The sequence below is a fragment of the Halichoeres trimaculatus genome, unplaced genomic scaffold (assembly GCF_033239565.1).
Source record: "Halichoeres trimaculatus isolate MK-OKI-2021-1 unplaced genomic scaffold, fHalTri1.1 fHalTri1_scaffold_2, whole genome shotgun sequence".
In the NCBI taxonomy this organism is placed as follows: domain Eukaryota; kingdom Metazoa; phylum Chordata; class Actinopteri; order Labriformes; family Labridae; genus Halichoeres; species Halichoeres trimaculatus.
Genome location: NW_027437180.1, coordinates 24367260 through 24386259, shown reverse-complemented (window position 1 = coordinate 24386259; position 19000 = coordinate 24367260). Strand labels below are relative to the sequence as shown.

The window sequence follows — 19000 nt, the reverse complement described above, 5'->3', positions numbered from 1 at the left end:
TTTTCATGAGACTGACAATGAGGGAGAGGTAAACTAAATTTCCTCAGAGATTTCATCATCAGTCATCTTTTTGCTTGTCTCTCTGCTCCATGTTTGAGATAAAATTCCACCCGCCAAAGTGGCCTGTGGGAGCAGTGGTGTTACCAGCCACTGCCGAAATCCACCCGCATTTGGCCGGTTGGCCGGTGTTAATGTCAAGCCCTGAGTGCTACCTATAAAAAAGTAAACAACACAAACTATAAGAGTCATTTCGGGATATTGCAGCCATGTTTAATCAAAGCATACGATAAGGAACACAAAAAGAATATATGTGGAAAATTGAACTGAGATGATGACAATAATAACAATAATATTAATAATAATAATAATAATAAAAATAAATAAAAAAGCTATTAAGCAAGTATTTAGACATAAAAGATAAATAGTTTTATGAACATATGAATAGCATCATGTTAAATAATTCAATAAACTATTGTAACATTTTAAGACAAGTTTGCCCCAGAATCCTGCTTTTTAAAACAATAATTGTGTTTATTGAAAATCGATTTTAAAACAGTCCAGTTTCTAGTTTTATATGTAAATTAACTTTTTTAAACTAATGAAAAAAAAAAGATAATTTTATTTTGAAAATGCTACCGGATGTATATTTTTTTCTGCCTAGCTTTACGCTGGAGGATCACTGCTCAGGTAGAGCAGCGCATCCCACTTGCAGAGAGGGAGCGTGAGCGCAGCACGGAGAGAGATATTTATAGCCTGAAGCGAGGCTGCAGCACGGAGATAAAGCTTGGGACAAAGCCGCAGGCAGGAACACAGACACATACGGCTTAGGGAAAAGAGGACACGACAAAATGAGAGCTTTTCTCTCAGTAGTTTTATTTGGGGCTGCGGCGGTCGCCCTGGTCAGCTCCGCCAATAAAGATGGGGATATCTCCTTCGAGTACCACCGCTATGATGAGATGCGGAAGGCATTGGTGGCGGTGTGGCTGCGGTGCCCTTCCATCGTCCGCCTCTACACCATCGGGGAGAGCTACGAGGGCCGGGAGCTGCTGGTCCTGGAGATATCCGACAACCCTGGGATTCACGAGCCTGGTCAGTTTTTACGCACACCTATACGTCTGCTTAGTGAGCCTGTGAATTCTGTCTCCAGTCCCGCTGCCTTTGTCCCCACTTTTCTGTCCATCACCACACGCTGTGATAACACAAACACATCACGACCTATTGCACACAACACCCTGCGTGTAATTGTAATTTGTTTAACGGTTTTTTTGCGGATGATGTGACTGAAATGAAAGAACAGGGGGGAGAGGGGAGCAGGTGTGACGGCTTTGTGCGTGAAACTGAGAGCGCAGGGCCCTGCTGCTGCATCACTTCGGAGGAATCTAGATGATAGATTGTGCGATCAGCTACGCAAAGCCGCCATTTTGGTGGTTGATAAGGATCTCTTGCTTATCTCATGCTTATCATAAGTCGTGGTTCTGTCTAAAACACCATAAGGCTGAAGACCATGCCTTGTCACAACCTAAATTTCCCTGAAATGAAGCCTTCCTACAGTGAACAGCAGATGTTTCAATTCAAAAAAGGAATTAGGTCAAAAGATGAAGCATTTTATTTAAAAATGAATACACCTGAAATCCTGATGAGGTTGAACAGCTGAGATATTTACTCTATCTTTCCTGTGACTGAACTGCAGCCAGGCTGGTAGGGAGCATTGAGCTAGAAGTGATGTGAGGACTCCACACCAGTCAGAGGAACTGCAAATATGGGCAACTACCACTGCTGTTTTTTTTGCAGTGCATCTGTGTTCCTTCTAGAGGCATGCCAGGGGAAAAAAAAAAACAATTCTCATCAAATACAACCCATATTTCTGTTACAGGAGAAACTGGATTTACCTGACAGTGTCTTAATATTGATTTACAAGATAATGTGAGCTAGGAAACTCATCCCTGATCAGTGGCCTGCATGCTTTTCAAGACATTAAAATATCCTCCTTTTCAGTTAGAGCTATAGGAACCAACACCAAATAAATATGCAGGATCAATATTTTTGCTCAGTATGGATCATATCAAATTGTTATTCAAATCAGTACATGTATCTGTATGAATGTCAGATGACTTAGTTTGTACATGCTTCATAATATACAGCTCAGTCAACAGCATCATTGTGAAAATCTTCAGCTTTTTAGTCTTTATATTGGCCATCAAACATCAAACTTTTATCTATAAGTGTGATGGAAATTGTTTTAACATGGAAGGTTTTGGGAGTAGATATTGATGCGAGATGATTTTTGGCGAGCTGTTGAAAATGTTCCATCTGTTACAATTTATAGGCCTGGGGTGTTCCTCTGAAGTCCCTGATTTCTATGTTATATTTATAACTAAAAACAAAGACCATAGGTAAAACCCCAAACCCTTCCATTCCTAAAAAATGCATGCCCCATCTTTTAATTCCTGCATGGTTGTAAATGGGACAAATGGACACTATTGTAACTCCCGAGAGTGTGACAACACAATTTTGGCATCAGGAGCAACAATGCAGAGTTCATTCAAGGATTAGCATAATGAAGATCAAGTGTCTTGGAACTGGTCAGTGATGCCTGTCCAACTCCCTCAAACTGGGACTTCAGGAAGTGATTAATTTCCTCCAAGTAATCCCAAAACGCAGGCCTCTTCTTAAAAAAAAATAAAAAAAATAAAAAACAACCTGCCTGTAATTACCTGATGTAGTGTTTACAGTCTAGTTTGTGGTGTTTAAGTATAAGTCTTGTGTAGAATTTTTGGTCATAAAGGTGTATTTTCTTCTCTGGCTGTATTTGCGTGGTCTAAACCACGCACAGCAGGTTTTCTGCTCACTTGGTCACAGAGTCTAATGACCGTATAGACATTCTATATAAGCCTGTAATAGACTGGTGGGTGTGCGTCGGCATGAGTCACAGTAGCGTTGTGGAGACTTTATTACTACCAGATGAGTTTCCAAGCTGCGTGCTGCTTAACCAACAGGGGCAACACCTCCTCCCATCTCCCTCCTTCTGCTGAGCAAAACATCCAAAGCTAGAAGGAGGGGGATGAGAGGGAAGAGGACACAGAGGGAGAAGCCCCAGAGACCAACAGGGAAATTGAGACTAGAGGAATAAAAGTGCCTGTAATGTAGATTGTATATCAAACATTTATAAGCTTCCCTTTAAAGTGTCTTTCCAATATTTTACCTTACCCTGCACTATGTTGCAACCCTAAGGTGGAGCCGAAATAGCTGTTGCCAGGGTAACAGATCGGCTTAGTGCACTGAGCTGGCTGACTGGCAGATCCTGGTTGGCTGGCTGGGTTGTACGACGGTCCTGAGCTCATGCATCTGTCAGTAAGACGCCATCTGTCATACAACGTAACACAGGAAGTACCTTTAGCCTACAGTGTAAAAACAATAGGAACTCATCAATATATAGATGGATGCTTCAGCAATCCTGAGAGACTCCATGGTTTCAGGACACCAGTGAGAGGAACTGCACGTATGGGCCTCTACCACTGCTAGTTTCAAATACAATGCGTCTCTCATCCCTGCATTCACAATGAAGAAGAAGTGCCACTTGTATACAAAAAAGAGTTGTAGAATAGATTCATCAGAGGCTCTGCAAGTCTCCACAGATTTGTTGTGATTTAGGATCTTATAAAATCAATTTATCAATAAAAGCTCACTGTAAGGTCACAGGCCTACAGCAAATGAGCTCAACAACTCGCTGAGGATGAGGGAGCAACATCTGAAGACCAAAGAGTTTAAGGACAGGGTGGATACAAAAACAGAGCTTAAAGGGTAAATATTTAACCAACAGTTATAAGGAGGACATAAATAAACTCTACATGAATGTTCATAATCAATACATTAGATTTAGTATAGAGTAAAATTTAAATAGATAAATATTACTACCAGGGCTTTAGACAGACACATGAGCATGCTGTAAGCTAGCACAAAAGATGCTAACAGATGTAAATTGCTACCTTAAATGTGTGATGCTAGCCTTCAAATTAACACATGATGCCTCCTGGTTTTGTCTACTTTTTTTTTTTTATAAAGAGAAGAATATATCATGTGTTTTTTCAATCTCTAAACATGGCCTGTTGTAAGTTCAGACAAAAGATGTTAACAGGTGTTGCCAAATTAGCATTGCAGGGTCTTAAGTAGGATTATACTTGTGTTTCTAATATATGTATGATCTACTTCTGCCTACTGGTACATTTCAAAAGGGCATTTAGTCTACCTACTTTACATGATTTTACATTTTATCGACCAATAGTGTTAAAAATTCTGTAACATATTTTTAATATAAATCTAAACTGGATAGTGTACTGTTTATACCAGGGGTCACCAATTTTTTTAGACTAAGGGCTACTTCAAAGGAAATGATGGGTGGTATGAAGGGCTACTTGTCTGATACAAACTTCCATTGCTTGGATCCCTTTTTAATAACAACAATAGTAGTGGTAACACTGCATGCAGAGACTGCTCACATGTCAATTTTAGATATTCCACTATTATTATTGACGATTTACACAACAATAGTGGTAGGAAATGATAGTTGCATGCAAAAAATGATAGCTGTTTAGCTTAAAATAGTGGAAAGCCCTGACTGAGCTTGTGGCATGTTTCATTATGACTTAAAGCATGTTGAAGGCACACAATTTGGGTTTAAGTGGAAAAATAAAGAAAAATAAATCACTATGGTTTCAAGAAGACCTTCGCCGTCCTTGGCTTGGCCTTGATTAGCAGAATAGAGTTAGTCTACTCACAAATGTCAAATGAGGCAAAACCTACAAAGACAGTGTTATCCTTTCACTCACAAGGACCAAGATTGTTAAAATTCAGTGTTTTTTTTAATCCTGCAGTTTTAGTGTTGACCTAAAGGCATGAGTTGTTATCTGATTCAGTCACACACTTTATCACATGCACTCATGAGTTATTTTCCAAATTCACTTCTATTTTCAGATATTTTATTTTTACATATTTCACTGTCTTGTCCTTGATAGTGACTGTTAGGAACTGCTCATTTTTACAGTCTTTTTTGCAACAATACAGATGAGTAGGGATGGGTACCTTTACATTTAAATAATACGGTACCAATGCCTGGTACCTGGCAATTTTGTACCAGTACTCTTTTTTTTTCAGTACTTTTTTGTATTAATGTGGTAAAATAATATCAATTTGTATGATAATAGAATATTAGAAATTTTCAATTTAACATTTTTTTTCAATATATAGCATTGCAATGCTGTGTTCATGCCCAGCACTGAAATTTGACAATTTTTCCATTCCCTCACAGTCACAAGGTTGCATTTAGGTATCTTAACATGTTACCTTTTGGTTTTATGTGAATCGGTACCTGGTACCTGCAAAAGTACCTAATTTGGTACCCATCCCTACAGATGAGACTTGAAAATCACTGTTGATGCATTTATGAATGCATGACAAATCTTATGACTGAAACAGACAACAACTCATAATGTTAGCTACACACTGCTACTGGATTACAGAAAGTAGTCAGTGTAGGAACTTGTGCATTAATAATAACGGCTACCAATTCTTCTGTTGTATGGCTGGGATCCACTTCTGCCTCTTTTTAATTTGTTAGTATGAAACTGAGGACTATAATCCTATACACAACAGGAGATAACCTGTACAACCCCTCATGGTTTACAGAGGGGTTTGTGTACAAGAGTATTCATTTAAAATCCATTAACCAACATGTAACTTTTGCTGAGGAGACTGACACATTCTGCTCATGGTTTTGTACACATTTAACCAAGAAAGCTTTTAAACCCAGGGGTTTTATTCAGAGAGGAACAGTGTTTTTTGTGTTGCTACTTTTATTTTTGTAAAGGATCTAAATACTTCTTCCACTGGTCCCATGTTCCACTTAAAGGAGGTGTTTACTCCTTGCAGCTGACTTGTATTTGACTGTGCCCGAGCTGAAAAGAGGGGCTCCTCTTTGGTGAAACTTTTTTTTTTTACTCTCATGTCTGGAACTATTTACAGGGACTCTAGTGTGAGGAGAAACTCTATCTTGCAATTGGTTTGGCTTTTTGGAAAAGTTGAAAAAAAAAAAAAGAGATCGTGTTAATATGAGGCACAGCCTGTCCAATATTTCGTCCAGTAGACCATCTTGAAGGGGGATGGAGGAACTGGACTGTTTTGTGAGACGACAGAGGAAGTATGTAATCCCCAAAGAGCACGCACATAGATGACCTGTTAAAGCACACAGCAGGCAGACATGGTCCCGGATATCAGGTTACATATACCATACAGAATATGAGGTGAAACACAGGAAGGCTTGGTTTTATACTACACATTATTTTTGAGGAAGATAAGAGAAAGAGAGTCAAGTGAGTGTTTTGTTGGAAATTCTAACTGAGAGATGGCTGCAGAGATATTACAGTTTAGAGGTAGGATGAATGGTAAAACAAAAATGGAATGATGATTGAGAAAACTGGCAGTGTAACAGAAGAGATAAGGTGACAAGGGAATAGAAAAGAGGTGGGCAGATTGAAGAGGGAATAAGGGAGGGAGAGGAACTGAATGAGGGTGAGATAAAGGCCAAGGCATCAGCCAGAGGTCATTCATTATACATCAGACCAGTGCATACATACATCCTCCTCTTTGTCTCCACCTTAACTGATCTCTGACTGCTTCCCTTTCTAACATCTTGGTATCACCCAAAAGGTGTCATTTTTCATGGGTTGCTGAGAACATACCACAAAATCTGCACCAGTTAATGAAATTTAATTCGCCTTAAAAATCAATTCAAAAAATATGGAACTAAAAGATGCTATTTAGGGTTAAAACTCAACTTTCATAATGATAGAGAAATAGGAAATCTGAGACAAAATAGTTTATTCCTGAGATGACAAGAGTTGACAAAAATACCTGCGTTTGCAACATGTTGCTCTAAAAATGGAATGAAAAGATTAAATAAATAAGAGCTGTTTTGTCTCTGTTGATTCAGCAACACTTAGCCTAAGGAAGTCCAAATTTAGCATCATATTATTGCCAATGCTCTTACTGTTGTGTTGTTTACACTGACTCATTATGCAAACTTTTGACCAACAAGGTGTGTGTTGTAACGTGAAAGCTTGATCATGTAATAAACTTAAGGTAAAAAATCTTGAGTTTTTCCGGAAGCTAGCAAAGTGAGAAGTTTCTGCTGTTTTCTCTTCACTCATTTCATCTGTTGAATTAACTGCTTTTGTCACTCACTGTCTGTCTGTGTCTGTCTGTGTGATATTAGATCAAGCTTTAGAGCTAACAAACTGCTTGAATACGTGCGTGTGTTTGTGTGTGTGCGCGCTCCAGACAGGCAAACAGACAGAGTGAGAGTGTGTTTACTCAATCTTCGACTTCATTTGTCTCCCTAAGCACCTGCTTGTGTCAGGGGTTGTCACGACTACTGAGAGACACTCTGATGCGGTGCTTCCCCTGACGTTGCAGCAGCAGTCATTACACGTGGTTACCTAGGAGACAGTATTGATCACCTGATGGGCAGGTTTCATAATTCCTGGCAAAGCAGGGGATAATGTGGTGGGTTTTTGTTAGCCTCAGATGTTTTTATTGACCTGTGGTGAGCAGGAAATCACCTTAAATTGAACAAAAGACCTTTACCACGTCTTCAAAGTGAAATGGAGAAAATCAAGGGAATGTGAGGCTATCTTCACACCAAAAATCTCTCCATGATTTACTGATGCGACCATGTTTACCTATTTTATTATTTAGTTTTCAGGAATCATGTAACATCATTAGGGATTGGTACCAAATTAGGTCATTTTATAGATACCGACCAAATTCTGTCAAAAGTACCTGGTACTGATTCACGTGAAATCAAAGGTACCATGTTTAGGTACCTAAATGCATCCTTGTGACTGAGAGGGATTGGAAGAGTAGGTGATTTTCCATAATGGACATGAATACAGCATTGCAAGGTTATATATTGAAGAATGAATATGTTTCATTAAAAAAAAGTTTTATTAATGAACAAATTGATATTTTACACCACATAAACACAAAAAAAGTACTGAAAATTGGTGCCATTGAGTACCGGTACCGATTGCCAGGTACCGGGCATTGGCACTGTATCGTTTCAAATCGTTTCAAATGTGAAAGGTATCCATCCCCAAAGATCATCATATGATCATGTTCTTGCCTGATGTAGACTTTGATGTGTGATAATTATCGTGTGGCTCATGTCTCCCTGATTGGAAGTTTAAATGAAGAGAATTACAACATTATAATCTTGGAACTCATGGCTGTCATCTCGTGATGATTAATCCTCTGGGAATGATGGCAAACTTTAGCGCTTACTGTGTAAACAGCTGTGTAGGTAAGTAGGTGACGTTTATTTGTGACCTTTCAAGAGTTGAGGACACAAAGTGCTTCACAATGGTGGGAACAGAGATTACATTCAATACTAATAAACTGCATTAGAGACATAGGGAGGTTAAACAAAGGCAGGTCTAGATGATGGGTCTCTGAAGGTGTTCTCAAACTTTGAGATCATACTTTAAGTGTAGGACTAACAACTCTAAATGAAAAGTCCCCTTTAGTTGTGTGCCTGGTAGGAAGCACTGCCAGTAAACCCTGATTCAAGCACAAACTGATGTAAAACCTGACCATGCAATGGCCTGTACGCAATGACAAGAGTTTCAAACTGGAATTTGAAACTGATTGGAAGCCAGAGCAAAGACAAAAGGATGGGTGTACCATGAGACCATCCAGATGATCTTGTCAACAGCTCAGCAGCAGCATTTTGTTCTACTGCAGGACAAAATCCCAGCTAAGATGACCAAAGGCATAAATAATCACCTCTGGCTCACCCCTGGACACAAAAGGTCTCAGTTTGGCTATAGCATATAGCTATAGTTAGCAATAAATAACTTTAAACCATGAGCTCTTTTTTCCATGTGTTGGCTTTGTTAACTGACAAGCTATTTGTGAACCAAGAATGAAGTTGAAGTTAATAGAGTTTAAGAGTGGATAATGAATTATCTGTCTTTTTATAGACCTTAATTAAAGCCAATCATAATAATAATGCATAAACATGCATACTTAAGCTAATATTGTTGCTCAATAACTGCAAATAAGATCCGGGATTGTGTCCTCCTTCTTTATCTACTTTACACGGACAGTTGTCATAAACTGCTAATGACTGATGAAATGTTCATAGAAAGCTCAACTTTAACAGAAACCTGGCTCTGCATCAGCAAAAGTGTAAAATCTGACGATTCCACTTTTGATTTATTTATTTCATGTAAAATGTAATTTTGTGTTTGGAATTCATCTCTTTTTTTTTGTCCGTTTCTGATATACATGTGGAAAGAATTTCCAGTCGTCTAACGCCAACGTGCAAGTAAACAGGAAGACACAGAGAGCATTTTAGAAAAATAGAGCAAGGAAATGGACAGCTGAAGACATTTGATTTGTTTCGCCTACCCAGTAATGCATCATGCACACCTCAATGCAAAAACACGTCATGTTTGTTGATGTGTGTAAAACAAGTTCGCAGAGCAGTTACATAAGAATAGGTATGCAAAAAAACAAGATAAAGCTGTTGACATGAGTGACAGTGAATTATTTGTTTAACATGTAACAGAAAACTCCCCTAATGCAGTTTGAGTACCTCAATAGCTGCATGTGTGGCAGACAGCATGGCTTCCAGATACTGAGCATCTGTGTTATAGCTCGAATCATAGTAACTCATTAGGACAGAGAGCAACTTCAAAGAGTGTGTGTGAGTGTGTGTTAGTGCATGTGTTTGACAGCTCGGTGGGGCCTCTGAAGCCCATAAAAACCATTCACCAACATCAGGTCAGAAGGATATAATTGTATTCTTGAAATCATTAGTAGCTGCTCTGAGAAAGACCAGATCTGAGCATTTAAAAATAACCGTACTACCAGATGTGCGCAGAGTGGTGAAGTGTGTTTTTGTGTGTGTGTGTGTGTGTGTGTGTGTGTGTGTGTGTGTGTGTGTGTGTGTGTGTGTGTGTGTGTGTGTGTGTGAGCTAGTGAATGTGTTTTACTCTCACATGCCACTGGGATTACTCCAGGATAGATCAGACACCAAAAAATCCTCAGAAATGTAATAAAAACATACACCCTTGCATCTTGAATGGATCATTTCATAGACAGAGCATTACCTAATCTAAACAAAGAGCCTGCTAAGACCAGGAGAAAAAAGTCACTTAAAAAAAAAGTCAAATCAATCAGTAATACTGGAAAACATGAGCAAAAAGCTCCCTATAAAAAGCGACCCCTGCTGCAGCTTGACTTGAAGCCCACACACAAACAGGCGCACACTCGACTCACCATCTGCCAAGCTTGAGCTACATTTCACAACTGATAGCTGAACAAAAGACATTATTTTTATCCCTCAGAGAAGCTCTTTTGTTGTTGCACAGTCACAAAAAGGCAGAGTTGTCTGGTTTGCAGTTAATCGATAAAGTATGCAGGGAAGCTCCCATTTTGTCCTCCCCTGTTGTTGTGTCTAAGTATTGCTCCCTTTAAGCATCTCAGGATGTTGACATGCTGGAGACGCTTCACAAGTGATGGAGACAGAGAAGTTAAAAACATGGCTAATTACAGAATTAAACAGATGGCTAAATCCTTGATTGGTAGAGCTGACATTGAAAACATCTGTTCTATGCACCAACTACATGAAAACATGGATGGTGCATCTCCACCTACTCCTGTGGTGTAAAAGTGAAGCCAAATAATGACAAAAATACCCCATGACAGTTGCAGTAGGGAGGCGCTCTCGAAGCTAATCCCTTTTTTTATGTCAGTCCATTGTGCAAACAAAAACACAACGAAAAATAGAAAAGCAAAGATCCCTCACTTTGTTGACGTCTGCAATACACCTTTTGACATCCCCCACTCTGCTCTCTGAGTAGTCCTGCAGTATCTGCAAACATAAAAAGAGCAGTCAGTCATGATATTGTTTTCAATTTTTGGCATTCAAACATTTATTTGTTACGCCTTTTTTGCTGTTATCTTAATTTGATTTGATTTTTATTTATCTCAAACATTTACAAATGACAAGTAAACAATAAACAATATGCTGCCTATCTTCAAGTAATAAGTCAAAACTAAACTTTCCAAAAATGAATACTAAAAAATTTGTCAGCATGGTTGGAACTACCGATAAAATCAAAACCCATGTGTGGGAAGAAATACATTTGGTGTGTAATTTAATTTTAAAGTCTAATCCCATCTGGCAATATGGATGTATTTATGTCCTACACTGAGCCTGTCACCAAGGGGGAGCACTGAATCATTTGGCTTCACTTATAGGAAGCTGTCTTTAGATGTTTCAACCAGAGTAGTAGAATGTTAAGTTCAAGGAACTTGTCTTCAAGGAACTAAGTGGTTTTTGGTGTCTTGCGTTACCAGTAAAGCCTGAAGTCTTGTGAGGATTGTGCACCTCAGGCCAGTTTTATGCAGAAAAGCAACACAATTAATTTCTATGTGCAACCAGACCATTAGAGGGCAGTACAAAAGAAATTTAGGATAAAAAGGTGAAAGGCTGGTATTGTTAAGTTCCACGTGACATTTAGCTTGTTAGTATGGAGATTTAGCTTGTGCTGATTATGATTGTGCTTTAATTGCAAATGAATTTTTATTTTTATAAACTTGGAAAGAGATAAGAAATGATCAACTTGAAGAAAAAAAGGTAGACACATTTTTGCTATTGGACTCAAAGGAGACGATCGTTAAGCTTTATTCCCCCAAGAAGGAACTTTTCAGGGGCATATGAACTACCCCAGAACTACATTTAGACCATGGTTTCTGCTGTTGATCTTCAAAAGGTTCTTGGTACTCCCTGCCATCCAAACACCTCATGGTTTTGCTCTTGAGAGAAATGTTTTCTTCCCTGTACAGTATGCTTTTTGGCTTACAGATTTAAGAGTAATCAGCTTGAGGTTTTAATGCACAAGTCACTATTTTTAATTAAAACGAATGTCCCCTAATCTGATTCAAGACCTGTTACACCAGCATGTAGATTTCACAGAACAGCCATTGGCAGTTCCACTCCATTAATCCTGTTTCTCCTCTTTATAATTGAAATTAAGTCCTGAACTGCAATGTTCAATCCTGTTCAACCTTTAGCTGATGAGTCAGTGTGTTTGTCACTGCTGGAGTGTAGAGGAGTGTTATTGTTCAAGGGTGTGTGTGTGTGCGCGCGCGTGTGCTAGGGGTAACCACTGTAACTAATGACATGATATATCGGTGAGAATCTTTTGGTTTGTGACGAAAAGGGCTTCTTATCACAAAGATGGTGACGTAGTGATATTTTCCACCCTGACTGCGTAGTTGAAGTTCAGTCTCAGCCTGAAGATTGAGTATGAATACACAGTGGATAATTAAGCTGTGTCATTTTGATGCAGCTAATGCTTCCCTTATATTTGTTGACATGATTACGAGTTTGATCAAATGATAATTGTTTAACTTGTGAAGTGGCTTCAGATTAATTGTTGTGTAGATCACTTGCTGTCATGCAGGCAGAGGTGTGCATCTTAGGATAGTCCACTGCATCCTTTGCATAAGGAAATTTAAAAGAAACCAATGCAAAGTGCTGTAACCTCTGCAAATTTTCAAGAAGCTTCTTCTTCCCTCTGTACAGGTGAGCCTGAATTTAAATATGTCGCCAACATGCACGGCAACGAGGCAGTGGGGAGAGAGATGCTCATCTACCTGGCTCAATACCTTTGCATCGAGTACCAGAACAAAAATAACACCATCGCCAAACTTATCGAAAACACCCGCATCCACCTCATGCCATCCATGAACCCAGACGGCTTCGAAAAAGCAGCTTCACAGGTGATGATGACACAGCAGGACAGAAATACACGTTGACCTGATAGATTTAGCTCTCAAGACAACAAACATCTGATTGGGTCCTACAACATGCAAACACTAATCCTGTTTCCTTTTCTCAGCCTGGAGAGATCAAGGATTGGTTTGCAGGCCGCAGTAATGCCCAGGGAATTGATCTGAACCGTAACTTCCCTGATCTGGACCGTATCATCTACATGAATGAGAGACAGGGCGGAGCCAACAATCACCTGCTGCAGAACATGAAGAAAGCTGTGGAGGATAACACCAAGGTGGGACTTTATAGTCCTGTTTTTAATTAATCCCATGAAAAGATCGTAACAACAATGCATCACATAGTACTTCTAGACTACATAGCTAACCCACACATTTTCACCTGCTGAGGGTTAAAAACAACAACATTTAAACATGTTTATAGATAATAATAAGAAATTACTTGTATTAATTAAATTATCAGAAATGATCAACAACAGAAATATTTTAGTAATAAGTGAAGTATTCCGGGTTTGGCTCAATTTATCACCCTCTGAAGTCATAAGTGAATATGACACAGTTTTAAATTGATAGTTTTTGCAACGATAGAGCTCCTGAATTTTTTTAGCAGTCTTAACAAAGCCTTTGTAAGATTATCTGGTGTCAGTTTATAAATGCGTCTTTGACTTATTTGGGTCAGTATTTATACGTTTTAATGATGTGTGATGTCTTTTGCAGTTGGCTCCAGAGACGAAGGCAGTGATCCACTGGATCATGGACATCCCCTTTGTCCTCTCAGCCAACCTGCATGGAGGAGACATGGTGGCCAACTACCCATACGATGAAACCCGCTCTGGTACATAAACACAGATGTGAACTCACAATCTCAACCACACACAATTTTTCCTGTTTGGGTTGTAAAATTGTGTATAAACCGTTTCATTGCTTCTTGTGAATGTTTGCACAGATTTAACAAGCCTATTTTTGGACCATAACTGAAACTACAAACATTTTATTAGTTTTTCTACAGAATGACGTTACATTAATTTGAATCAGATGGGAAATGTTTCCTTCTATAGCTTCCTTGAAATTATTGCTCACAGTAAAAAACAAGAAAATGAAAATGTGTTTGCGCAGGAGCGTTTCATTTGTTGCACATGCATGTCTGCAATTAATTTTTATTGCAGCAGCTGTCCAAACATTGTACAGGTGTTTATTTCCTTCACTCTGATTCTCCCTCTTAGGATTGGCCCATGAGTACAGTGCCAGTCCAGATGACGTGATGTTCCAGTCTTTGGCAAAAGCCTACTCCATGTACAACCCAGTCATGTCCGACCCTCAGCGACCTCCCTGCCGTAAGAATGATGATGACTCCAGCTTCAAAGATGGCATCACTAATGGAGGGGCCTGGTACAGTGTGCCAGGAGGTAAGAAGCAGCATAATGTGTGTAGTGTGATTTAGTCTTGTTTTAGAGAAATCAGGAGGAAGTATAAAATGTTGGACAGACAGTGGTACAAGGGGTTTCGAGATCCTGGTCATGCACAGCATCTTGTGTACTCATCTCTTGGTGGACTTCATTAACATGATCCTGCGTTGTTGTCTTTTTCCATTGCTTTTACTGTGCTCAGTAATCTACTGTTTTAAGTTGGGAGCCTTAAAGGTATAATTGGTAGTTTGATTTAGATACACTTTTTGTTATACAGGTTAAAATGATTTATATGTCCTGATGGCAAGCAATACATGATCTGTTCTTAGATGAGAGTGAATAATATCCCGTATCTACAGAAGGGGGAAAACCCAGGACACATCAGCCAATCACACCTATTAGGATCCAATCAGTTAAACCAATCAAATCCTGCCCTGCTGTTTTGCCCTCCTCCTGGGCGTACATTTCACCGGCGCGCACTGTCCCTGACTCGATGTGTGTTCCCAAGTTTAGCTGCGTACAGGTTCACACTCAGCAGAAGAATGGCAGAGAAACTACCCAGACCCTGAATACTGGTAACCACTCCTCTGGCTAAACAGAGCAAGAAAAGAAAGACAGAGGCTCTCTTTTTCTTTTTCTGTTCCCCTGCCTCTAACTACTGCCCCTCTCGCTCGACCTCGGGCCTGTCCCCTCTGACCCGATAAGGTACTTGGCTCTGGGCTGTAGTCTGGATCAGAGTCAAATAAACTCTAACCACAGGGGCTCTGACAAGCAAAACCAATTGATATTAAGTAAGTTCTAAATGAAATGTACATGTACTATTTGTATTATAGCTTTACTTCTGATATCGTGTCACAGGTAAAAGTGGATAATGCTAGAATGACAGTTGCGAGTACTGACAAAAGTCACGTTTGTTTATTTGTTTTTTAGCTTTACGTTTTAACGTATTGGTGTTTCCTTACCTCCTAATGAGACATGACTGAACGTAGTGCAAAACATAAAATGATGTGCTGAGTCCGTCTTTCAGTCGTTCACAATCATAGTCGCGAATCAGCGCTTGTGCATGTGAGCAGGGGCGTTGCTTTGGAGGAGCTCCAAGGGGAGAGGGAGGAGGGGGCTAGGTGGAGTCCTGACAAGATGCTACATTCAAATTCATGCTAGTTTTTCATGACTGCCAACCCTGCCTTTTTTGATTTCATCCAAAAGATAACCTTCCTTCCATTTTCAACCAGTGATCTCAATACCTCTCCTTTTCTTCCTGATTTTTGTAATTGTGTCATTTCAGGAATGCAGGATTTCAACTACCTCAGCAGCAACTGCTTTGAGATCACTCTGGAGCTCAGCTGTGAAAAATTCCCCAGTGAGGACACACTGAAGAGCTACTGGGAGCAGAACCGCTACTCACTGGTCAACTACATTCAGCAGGTACGCAAAACACCAACAGCAGCTTCATCATGTCTTTGGGTTTGTTATGCAGGCAGTTATGAATGAGGTTTAGTTTGAAGTGTTGTGTTAAAAAAGTCCCATCATATTTTTAGCAATGACCCAAAAAAAATAGATCAAAATTTGTTCACTTTGACTGAATAAAATAATAAAAAGATTTTTATTATAAGCTTAAAGTTTATACATATGTGATCATGATATAAGGATTCTAAACAATAAGAAAAATGATTTTGGTGCATTTAAATTTTTGTTGTCTTAGATTTTTCTCAAAGTTTGAAACCAAGGATCAAAATGTTTGCCTTTTCTCCCTTCAACCATTGACCCCATAATCAGATCTTTTTTCTCTGCTTACCTTGAACCAACTTTTGACTGTCCCCATGTGTTGTCACAGGTCCATCGTGGCATCACGGGCTTTGTGCGTGACATGCAGGGTAACCCCATCTCCAATGCCAGCATTAGCGTGGAGGGGATTGACCATGACATCACTACAGGTAAATTCTTTGGAAGCATACACAAACTCCCTGTCCCCCCAATGGGTGCATGCAACCAGTTTAAAAGCAAGATGTTGCAGTGCCATCTAGTGGAAACTTTTGGTGTTTTTTCTTCTACCGACTTTGATTTCCCCCTGCTCATCATACAACAGTGACAGTAACGGATAATAAAATACTGTACGGGGTTGTCGCCTGAAGCATGGACTAATGGAAACCTGTATTTTTCAGCCAAAGATGGAGACTACTGGCGCCTTCTGGCCCCAGGAAACTACAAGGTGGGAGCCTCTGCCCCTGGATACGTGGCCGTCATCAAGAAAGTGGCCGTTAAGCAAGACCCTGCGGAAAGGGTAAGACTCTGATTCAAACAAGGTTAAAAACGTAGATTTGATATAGACAGTTAAGTGCTATGATCTTTTAGTGCAGTAGTCAGCAAACCCTATGAGCAGACCACACAAACAATGAGTATTTCTTGTTTAAACATATTGCTCAAGTAGCCAAAATGTTCTGTTATTTATTTCCAGATTTGATCTGAGTTCAAAACTATTAAGAGTACATTAGTTAGTCACAGGATTACCCCATTTCACCAAGGACATTCAAACCTTTCTGTTTGCTCCCTTGGCTGCTACTTCCACAAATAAACACTGGAAAAACAAATGTGTTATTTTACTGGAACAGATCCTTTAAAAGACAATATTAAGTTACTAATTACACTAAGTAATGAAGAGCTAACTAAGGGAAGGACTTCCCTCAGCAGGGTAGTTGGGATGGGCTCTAATAGACAAGTTGATGGTTTAGCTGATGTGATAGTTGACAGGTAAAAAGCAGTCAAAGTATGTAATCCTACCTTAAAACCATCTCTGCAATTTCAGGTTGTCTTCAAAGGCAAGAGGTTCCTAGTATTATCTCCAATCTTTAAGATTTTCCCACTAAATAAGCTCATTTTGGGGGCACGCACTATACCTCAGAGCTCGCTTCTGCCATCCAAAAGTTCTCTGTCAAGGAGGAATGGAGTCAAGAGTGCCGTGAAGTGAACCTGTAGTTTAGTTAAGAAACTGATTGCGCTCAGAGGGGCTAGTGCTAGCATAAGAGTGTTTAGGCATTTGTAGACAAAATACTAAATACTGAATTTGAAGCAGCTGGAATTTTCTTTGCTCCATAAAACAAGTTCTAGTTAGGACATTTGGACATACTGGAGAAAATCTGATAGGGAGAAATCAAAAATTACTTTAAAATGATCTGGTGTAAGGTCATGTGCCAAAACAAGATCAAAGATGTGATTAAAATGGAGGATAGGTTTGTTTTCACCCTGAATCTAGACTTACATCAGAGCAATGCTAAGCGTTTCATAATTTCACAGTTTAGACTAGCAGAGTGGTATACCATGGCAAATAGAACTGGTTGTATAGTTTGAAACAGGATTAGAAAAAACTGAGAGCTAGCCCTTCTGAAGAGCTGTTATTCCACTATACCATCCATATCAACACCACACCCAATTAGGTTCAGCTTTGATCCGAAGAAAAGAAGTAAAAGATAGCTGCCCCTCCACCGCCTTATTGTGTGTCTTGAGGAATATGAGTATTAAGGAAACTGGAAGGGTTACATTTATTATGATTAAGGTTCACACCTACAAAGCCATTTTTTGAGGATTTGGTATGTGATAAAAAAGATTGTGGTGGAAAATTTATGGGCTAAGTTTAGAAAATAAGAAAAATTCCCCAGCAGCTCTTACCTTGTATGTCTAATCTGCCTTGACATGCCTTGTCTGTGCCTCAGGTGGACTTTGAGCTGGAGTCAGTGATGGAGAGGAAGGAGGAAGAGCGGCAGGAGCTGATGGACTGGTGGGAGATGATGTCTGAGACACTGAACTTCTAATAAATTAACATCTGTCTGGCAAATGTTTGGATCCGTCTGCTCATCTATGTAATATATTCAACTTTCAGTGTGCCAGTCCGCTCTGAAAAGAAAATATTTGTCTCTTCTTTGTTTAATTCTCTTTCACGTCTAATTTGAATTGATTATGTTGTTTATTAATGTAATGGTTTGCCTCATACTCCTGTAGATCGTTTCACAGACATATGCTGATGGACGCAGGAGGGAATTGCTGATAGTTCTGTGGTATTGTGTTCTTTATTGTACAAGTGATTGGTAACCATGGCACCCACCTATATAAACAATGAGTGACTGAGTAACATGTATGTAAAAGAGCTTCTTCCGTCATGTCTTCATGGCTCTGTCCATAAAGAATATTGTCTTTTTCCTGTTTTAATGTCTCTGTTTCTCCAAGCTTAGTAGAACTAATAACAAGTGCACACAAATAACACACACGCTTATAAACATTAATAAATTGCACACTTACACGTGAAGGTTTTGAGAAAATCAGGGACATTAAAAACACTGTAAAAACACTGTAAACAAGCAAGAAAAACAAGCTCATTTTCCTATGTGTTATTAACATTACTTTTTTAACTGACTGCAGCACAGTTTTAAGTTTAGCACAAAATGAATGGTAATAGTATATACAATGTATTTATGAAATAAGTATAACAAGAAATATGTGGTTTTGTATCTAAGATAATGAAAGACAATAAGCCTGTGCCACTGTTAAATCTGTCCACTTGAGTCTACCTAAAGCCATTCCTTTGTATGTGCACTACACCGAAAATACTGAGGTATGGAAGGAACCGTGGAACTTGTTTTTCATGGTTAAATTAAGAAATGGAGCTCATCTGGTTTGAGAAGACAAAATAATTTATTGAATGTATAGCTCTAAAAACAGTTGCAAATGTAAAGAATAAAATGATCAAT

General features: G+C 39.2%; 1 protein-coding gene across 1 annotated transcript; it reads left to right on the top strand.

Moving 5' to 3' along the window:
- Positions 1-684: 684 nt before the first annotated feature.
- On the top strand, positions 685-18630 carry cpe (carboxypeptidase E). The gene is made up of 9 exons (XM_074687286.1): positions 685-1089; positions 12650-12846; positions 12966-13133; positions 13573-13690; positions 14079-14261; positions 15547-15686; positions 16096-16195; positions 16424-16542; positions 17969-18630. The coding sequence occupies exons 1-9, from the start codon at positions 849-851 to the stop codon at positions 18065-18067; spliced, it is 1365 nt and encodes a 454-aa protein (XP_074543387.1). The 5' UTR covers positions 685-848; the 3' UTR covers positions 18068-18630.
- Positions 18631-19000: the final 370 nt, after the last annotated feature.